Consider the following 7,940-nt stretch of genomic DNA (forward strand, 5'->3'; position numbering starts at 1 on the left):
CTTAGGTTGACTTGAGCACAACATTTCACCCTCAGACGGATGGAAAGTCCGAGCGCAGTATTCAAATATTGAAGGAAATGTTATGTGATTGTGTCATTGATTTTGGGGGTTCATGGGACTAGTTTCTGCCACTCGCGGAGTTTGCTTACAACAACAGTTATTAGTCGAGCATTCAGATGACTCCATATGAGGCTTTGTATAGGAGGTGGTGTAGATGTCCAGTGAGTTGGTTTGATCCGGGTAAGGCTAGGCTATTAGGTACTGACTTGGTTTAGGATGCTTTGGACAAGGTTAAATTAATTCATGAGCGGCTTTGCACGGCGCAGTCTAGACAAAAGTGTTATGCTGACAGGAAGGTCCGTGATGTTGCTTACATGGTTGGGGAGAAGGTTCTGCTAAAGTTTCACCCACGAAGGGTGTTATGAGGTTCGGGAAGAAGGGCAAGTTGAGACATCGGTTTATTGGACCCTTTGAGGTACTTTAGAAGATTGGGGAGGTGGCGGCTTACAAACTTGCCTTGCCACCTAGCTTGTCGAGTGTGCATCCAGTATTTCATATTTCTATGCTCCGGAAGTATATCGGCGATCCGTCTCATGTTTTGGATTTCAGCACGATTTAGTTGCATGGTGATTTGACTTATGATGTAGAGCCGGTGGCCATTTTTGATCGACAGGTTCGAAAGTTGAGGTCAAAGGATATAGTTTCGGTGAAGGCATAGTGGATAGGTCTGCCCGTAGATGAGGCTACTTGGGAGACCAAGAGGGAGATGCAGAGCAGATATCCACACCTATTTGAGACTCCAAGTATGTCTCTAGACTCGACCGGTCGTTTCGAGAGTTGTAGCCTCATTCCCCCATTTTCTACTTCTTTTGTACTATAAGCTGTTATATGACTTACCGGGTTAGTTAGTTCGGGTTTGAGAGATTTCATAGTAAATTGAGACACTTAGTCTATTAATTAAAACCTTAAGTTAAAAAAGTTGACCGGATGTTGACTTATGTGTAAAAGATCTCGGATTTGAATTTTGATGGTTCCATTAGCTCTGTTAGGTTATTTTGGATTTAGGAGCATTTCGGGATTGTGATTTGGAGGTCTATAGTAGAATTAGGCTTGAAATGGCGAAAATTAAAATTTTAAAAAGTTTGACCGGGAGTAGACTTTTGATATCGGATTGGATTCTCGGAAGTTGGAGTAGGTTCGTGGTGTCATTTATGACTTGTGTGCAAAATTTGAGGTCAATCAGACGTGATTTTATAGGTTTCGTCGTTTGTGGAATTTGGAAATTTCAAAGTTTATTAGGCTTGAATCCATGTGCAATTCGTGATTTTTATATTGTTTGAGGTGATTTGAGGGTTCGACTAAGTTTGTATGATGTTTTGGACTTGATGGCATGTTTGGTTGAGGTCCTGGGGGCCTCGGATGAGTTTCGAGTGGTTAACAAATCATTTTTGGACTTAGCTTGATAGCTGAAGACTGTTGGTGTTCTACATTTCTGGTTTCCTTGTACGCGATCCCATGAATTGATTTGCGATAGCGTAAGCTTATTTAGGGAAAAGGTAATTTTGTTCTATGCGATTGTAGAGTCAGGAACGCGATCGCGTAAGTGTGCTAAGTTGTGCTTCGCGAACGCGTGGCTAAGGCTGCGTTTGTGTAGAAGGATTTGAGCAAAAAAGGAGGTCAGACAATTACTTTACGTGATCGCGTGAAGCATGATGTGATCGCGTAGGTTTGAGGGGTAGTGATCCACGATCGCATAGGGGATTCCGCGTTCACATAGGGATAAAATTGTAGGGAATTATAGTTGTGCTTTGCGATCGCAAGGTATTTTCCGCGATCGCGATTGAAGGTATATCTGGGCAGGTCTAAAAGATTCAAAACGAGGGTTTTGAGTTTATATCATAAAATTGAAGTGGGATCTTGGTAGAAGGCGATTTTTGGAGAGATTCTTGCATGGGTGTTTGGGATAAGTGATTCCTATCTAATTTTGGACAAATTCCATGATTATGCCTTTAATTCCATCATCTAATTGGTGATTTGGGGTGAAAAATTGAGGAACATAAGGAAGAGTTCTTGGGCTAGAATTTTGTGGTTTTGAATGTGAATTTGTTATCATATTTGATTAAATTTGGTATGGTTAGACTTGTGAGTGAATGACTTTCAGGTTTTGTGACTTTTATCGGATTTTGAGACGTTGGCCTGGGGGCCGGGTTTGAGCCGATTTCGAATTTTAGCTATAATTTTGTATTTTTCTTGTGGAATTGATTTCTTAGCCTATATTGATTCTATTGTACTACTTATGGCGAGATTCAGGTCATTTGGAGTAGAGTTTTGCTCGGATTGAGGTAAGTAACAGTTTTAAATTTGGTCCTGAAGGTATGAAACCCCAGATTATGCGTTATGTGATTAGTTTGGAGGTGATGCACATGCTAGGTGACGGGCGTGTGGGCGTGCACCGTAGGAATTGGGACTTGGTCCATTCCGTGGAACTATAAAGTTGAATAACTTGTTTTTAGCTATATGCTCTCCCTATGTTATAGAAATTTGACTGCAAATCATGTTAGAAATCATGCTTAGGCTATATGATGACAGTATTGGGACCCGTAGAGCTCATGTACTTGTTGAATTATTTGCTATTTTCTGTCTTGTACTCAGTCACGGTTTTACTTGCGTATCATATCTTAGTCTCTTCTTGTTTCTTGTTGATACATATTATTATATCCAATTTCTGAGAGCTTTGGGATGATTTTTTTATGATTTCTGAGAGCCCGAGAGACTGGAGAGGTTGGTGACTGAGTTAGGGCCTAAGTGCCGAGCTGTGAGCTATATGTATGTACATGGATCGGGTTGCACGCCGCAACGAGCCTTAGGGATGTGTATATGAATCGGGTTGCATGCCGCAACGAGCCTTGAGGGTTGTATGTATATGGATTCGGGTTGCACGTCGTAACGAGCCTTTGGGCATATATATATATATATATATATATATATATATATATATATATATATATATATATATATATATATATAGATCGGATTGCATGCTGCAACGAGCCTTATGGATATTTATATATTATGGATCGGGATGCACGCTGCAACGATTTAGCGCTTGGGCTGAAGGAGCCCCTCCGGAGTCTGTACACCCCCAGTGAGCGCAGTTACCTATTGAGTGTGAGTGTCGAGGGCTGAGAACCGAGTGATTGAGCTATTGAGAAAGGTTGACTGACTGTTGCCCTGAGAGATTGTACTTGCTTTCATTTGTTGTTGCACTTAGCTGCTATATGTCACTGTTTTTGAAATATCTGGAAGATATTATATACGGTTTTACTTGAACTTGGTAATATATAAACTGATTTGACTTAAATTGCCGGATTTGAAAGCATGTCTACTTTCTTGCTGAAATTACTGAAAATAAACTATAACTGTGTAGCACATCACTAGCTTTTAGTTCCTTATTTATTATTGTTACTTACTGAGTTGGTTGTACTCACGCTACACCCTGCACTTCATGTGCAGATCCAGGTGTTTTCGGACACGGTGGGCATTGATTTCGTGCGCGGTTGATTGTCGGAGATTCACGAGGTAGCTACCCGGCATTCGCACTCCTTGTTTCTCCTTCCTTGTCTTTTCTTTATTTGTATCGATGGTATAAACGCTCATGAGCTCTGCGACACCCTGATTTGGGAGTTATATTTCCGCACTTGTGTTTGGGTTGTTACCCCGTTTTGTGAAAATTGTGAATATCCAAAATATCTTAATTTATTTTCTGTAAAATTTTAGAAGTATTTTAGAAATATCGGCTTGCCTAGTACCACGATGCACCATCACGACAGGTTAGGATTTGGGTAGTCACACGGCACCCCGAGGTGACTTGCTGGTTGGACCAAAAGTCAATGTTGGTGTCTCTTTTTTATCTGTGTACACTGTACATTATCAAGAAAACTCTTGCATCCATTAATGACTCTCTTTCTTTGTCAAGACTTGGACTTTTGTTTTATTTGATGAATTTGTACAGTAATGACTTCTCTTTCTTTGTGAAGACTGACTTTTCTTTCAGGATTTAGTGACTTCATTTCTTTCTTTTGCAACAGCATAATTGGTATTTTTTCGGCCAAGAAAAGGAGGGGATGAAAAATTTATCTTCTTGAATACTACTAGCAGTGTTTGGCACCAGTACTGAAAGGGAAAAACCCAAAAACAAACATAGTTAACCATAATAATGTCTGGAGGAACCAAATTTCTTTCAGTTCTTACGATTCTCATCTTCTTGCAGCTCTCTGACACCCCATTTGCCAAACAGAACCAGCGTTGTGCACCTTCTAGTTGTGGGCATATTAAGAACATCAGCTACCCCTTTCGATTGAAAACTGATCCAAAGCACTGTGGCGACGAAAAATATGAATTAAGCTGCAAAGGAAATCGCACCATATTAACGATATTTACATTTTTAGATTCTCTGAACGCCACATATTCATGGAACGCTGTAGATTCTCTGAACTACTATGTGCAAGCCATCAATTATGATAACTCCACTATCCGCCTTGTAGATCCTGGGATAAGAGAACAAGTTGTTTGCTCTCTTCCTCAGCATTCAATTACAGATTACACGTTTTTCACTCCCTCTTTTCAATATGATTTTTTTAAAAGTGATGGTTCTGATGCTCCTTTAGCTGTGAAAATCGCTATTTTCAGCTGTCCATTTGCCATGAATTCTCCCGCCTTTGTGGAAATCACTAATTGTCTCAACAGGAGTGACGCTTCCAATGTTTCTTCCAAGGGACACACGTATGCAGCTACGGGAAACCTATATCCATCTGATTTGGGAGTGGGATGTAGTGTAAACCTCATGTCACTGACTTCACGGCCTACTATTGATGATGCAAATGTTTATATTTCAATCTTAGAGCTGCATAATGCTTTGGCGTATGGTTTTGAACTTTCATGGTTTAGTGTTTACTGTAACAACTGCCCCAATATATATGAATGCGTAGGTGAAAATTCAAGGAATGTTCGCTGTCTGGAGATCAACTGCAAAGATTACAATTTTAGATTCTTCAAGGTGCATACTTGTAAGAACATTCCCAATGTCATGCGAGAATTTAACACTTTTAGCAATTTTTCTGTTCAAGTCTGAAAGATCTCACCTGCAAATTATGGTTGCGAAGGTGAAAATTCAAGGGATGTTCGTTGTGAGGATTACACCTGCAAGGTTTACAATTTTGAATTCTTCAAAACCTTATGTGGTAAGAATATTCCTGATGTTGTGCCAGAACTTAACACTCTTTTAGCATTTTTCTATGTAATCTGTAAAACTCTCTCTCATTCATATATTTTGTTTTTCCTTTTTCGTTTTGGTTCTGGAATTTCTCTTTGGATGACCACAATCAAGGTCATAAAAGACATGTTCTCAGTGTTCTTATAAGTAAGCACTCGTTCTATTGTCAATTCTGGTTTTATATATGGAAGGATTATATAAACGCTAATTAAATAGTTGCAAGTTAGATTAACTGTGTCATTAATTGTAGGTGTTCTTGCAGGAATCATCCCATGGATACTTGGTAAGCCACATCTGTTGTCTTTAAAATTCATTGATTTGTTAGGAAGAGAAGAACTGAGTAGTTCTTTATTACTCTCTGATCATTTTATATGACAAAATTTGACTAGATGCAGAGTTAAAATTATTATTTGATTATTTATTATATTATGGATAGTATAGTAAAAAATATAGTAATAGTTGAAAATTAGTATGATAAAGAAAGCACAACATCAAATTCAAAATTTAAATAGCAAATTGTGTAAGCGGTACATAATTATGAAATGATGTTAAAACAGTTTTGAAAGTAGCAAAAGGGATAGAATGTGCTTTTAGTCTATCAATCATTAATCCACTAACGTGTACTCAAAAAATATGGTGTACTACTACTGCTACTTTTGGAAACCATTTTATTTCGAAATGACAAGTATTGAAATAGCTTCCTCATAATATAGCACCTTTGTGGTTGCATTTTAATTTAAACATTCGCAATCTTTTCTTGCTTGCTTTATGATGGTTGCGTACAGGAGATATCGTTGTGGCAAAAATCATACTATTCCCATGCATATTTGTGTTTCTAATGATTGAATTACGAAGAAGGCATTTGTCGATTTTTGATGCAATTGAAAGTTTCCTGCATAGTGAGCATAATTTCATGCCTATTCAATACCCCTATTCCAACATAAGGAAGATGACTAGGAATTTTAAGGAGAAAGTAGGCCAAGGAGGTTATGGTTCAGTATATAAAGGCAAGCTCCGAAGTGGTCCTGATGTTGCAGTGAAGATCTTGACCAAGCCCAAAGCTGATGGGCAAGACTTCATCAACGAGGTTGCCACAATCGGAAGGATTCATCATGTTAACGTGGTACAACTTATTGGCTATTGTGCTGAGAGATCTAAACGTGCCCTCGTATATGACTTCATGCCTAATGGATCACTTGACAAGTACATCACACCCCGAGAAGGAGGAACTCTACTTAGCTGGCAAAGAAAGTCTGAAATTGCTCTTGGAGTTGCTCGAGGTATTGAATATTTGCATCGAGGTTGTGACATACAAATTCTACATTTTGACATCAAGCCGCACAACATACTTTTGGATGAAAATTTCGTTCCAAAAATTTCTGACTTTGGTCTTGCTAAATTATACCCCACGGATAACAGCATTGTTACTCTAACAGCAGCAAGGGGAACAATCGGATATGTAGCTCCAGAACTCATCAACAGAAGCATTGGTCCTATATCTTATAAGGCAGATGTTTATAGCTTTGGAATGTTACTGATTGAGATAGCAGGTATGAAAGGAAACTCGGCAGCAAGAGAGGATATGTCAAGCCAGTATTTTCCACATTGGATCTATGATCAATTCGACAAGGAAAAGGAAATTGAAGTACTAGACGAGACGCATGATGATGAAATGATCATAAAGAAGCTAACTTTAGTTGCTTTGTGGTGCATACAAATGAATCCACTCGATCGTCCGTCAATGACTAAAGTAGTTGAAATGCTTGAAGGTGAATTACAGGCTTTGCAAACGCCTCCTAGGCCTTTTGAATCACTGCAACCATCTCCGTTGGAATTCAATCTGAGTTCTTCACTAGGTTCAACTGAGTCTATGATTTTGGTTGAGAATTGTTCTGATTCTGCAAAAGTAGATGTAATTATAGGTTGACATGTGAGTACCACAAACTGTAACTTCACATTATGTAATATCTTTATGTAACTTTCTATTTTTGTCTTTTATGCCTTTATGTGTAAGGAACATGGATTTTGCAAATTAGAGTAGGGGTGATTGACAGGAATAGCCCAAGGGGTTGGTCTTTAAATATTGTCTCCCTTTTTTGAATGTATTTAAAATATAATCTCCATACCCGCGTAGCTCTTTAGGAATTTTTCTATTGGATCAGTTGAGTTTATGCTATATTTACTTTATCTGTATTGTTAATTGTTCACAAGCTTTATCCGATTGACATAATTTTGTGATTTTTCGTTCACTAAATTTTACCAGATTGGCGTAACTTTGTATTATCTGCAGTCCACTTATCTGTTAAATTATTCATCAAAGTCTACCCGATAGGCATAATTTTTATGTGCACCCACCCCAAATATACTCGAAATGATCTTAAATTTAAAACAAAGATTTCAAATACTAGCATAACCGATCACTACTCACAAATTTAGTCAAATAACACCAAATCAAGAAGACTCACTTTGTCTTCTTAAATAATTTCAAGGGACCAACAATAGAGTTTTTAGACTTTTAAAGCAAATCACTAAATTAGTATTTAAACTAAAAGTTTAAGTATAAATATCAATACTCAAATGATTTTAACAATACCATTAACTTCAAATTTTTCGCTCCAAAATTAAAGAATTATGGTGTTCTTAGCGAAGAAGGAGAGACGGAGAAGAA

At 38.1% G+C, this 7,940-nt stretch overlaps 1 protein-coding gene across 2 annotated transcripts; it reads left to right on the plus strand.

The window, feature by feature from the left end:
• The first annotated feature begins 4,012 nt into the window (after window positions 1-4,012).
• On the plus strand, window positions 4,013-7,353 carry LOC107800313 (LEAF RUST 10 DISEASE-RESISTANCE LOCUS RECEPTOR-LIKE PROTEIN KINASE-like 2.5). 2 transcript variants are annotated; one of them, XM_016623467.2, is made up of 5 exons: window positions 4,013-5,066; window positions 5,163-5,240; window positions 5,387-5,419; window positions 5,523-5,555; window positions 6,058-7,353. In XM_016623467.2, the coding sequence occupies exons 1-5, from the start codon at window positions 4,217-4,219 to the stop codon at window positions 7,197-7,199; spliced, it is 2,136 nt and encodes a 711-aa protein (XP_016478953.2). In that variant the 5' UTR covers window positions 4,013-4,216; the 3' UTR covers window positions 7,200-7,353. The 2 variants fall into 2 exon arrangements, with proteins under 2 accessions (XP_016478953.2, XP_016478954.2); XM_016623468.2 differs by having other exon boundaries at window positions 5,535-5,555.
• The last annotated feature ends 587 nt before the right edge of the window (window positions 7,354-7,940 follow it).

This window comes from Nicotiana tabacum, chromosome 22 (genome assembly GCF_000715075.1).
Source record: "Nicotiana tabacum cultivar K326 chromosome 22, ASM71507v2, whole genome shotgun sequence".
Classification (NCBI taxonomy): domain Eukaryota; kingdom Viridiplantae; phylum Streptophyta; class Magnoliopsida; order Solanales; family Solanaceae; genus Nicotiana; species Nicotiana tabacum.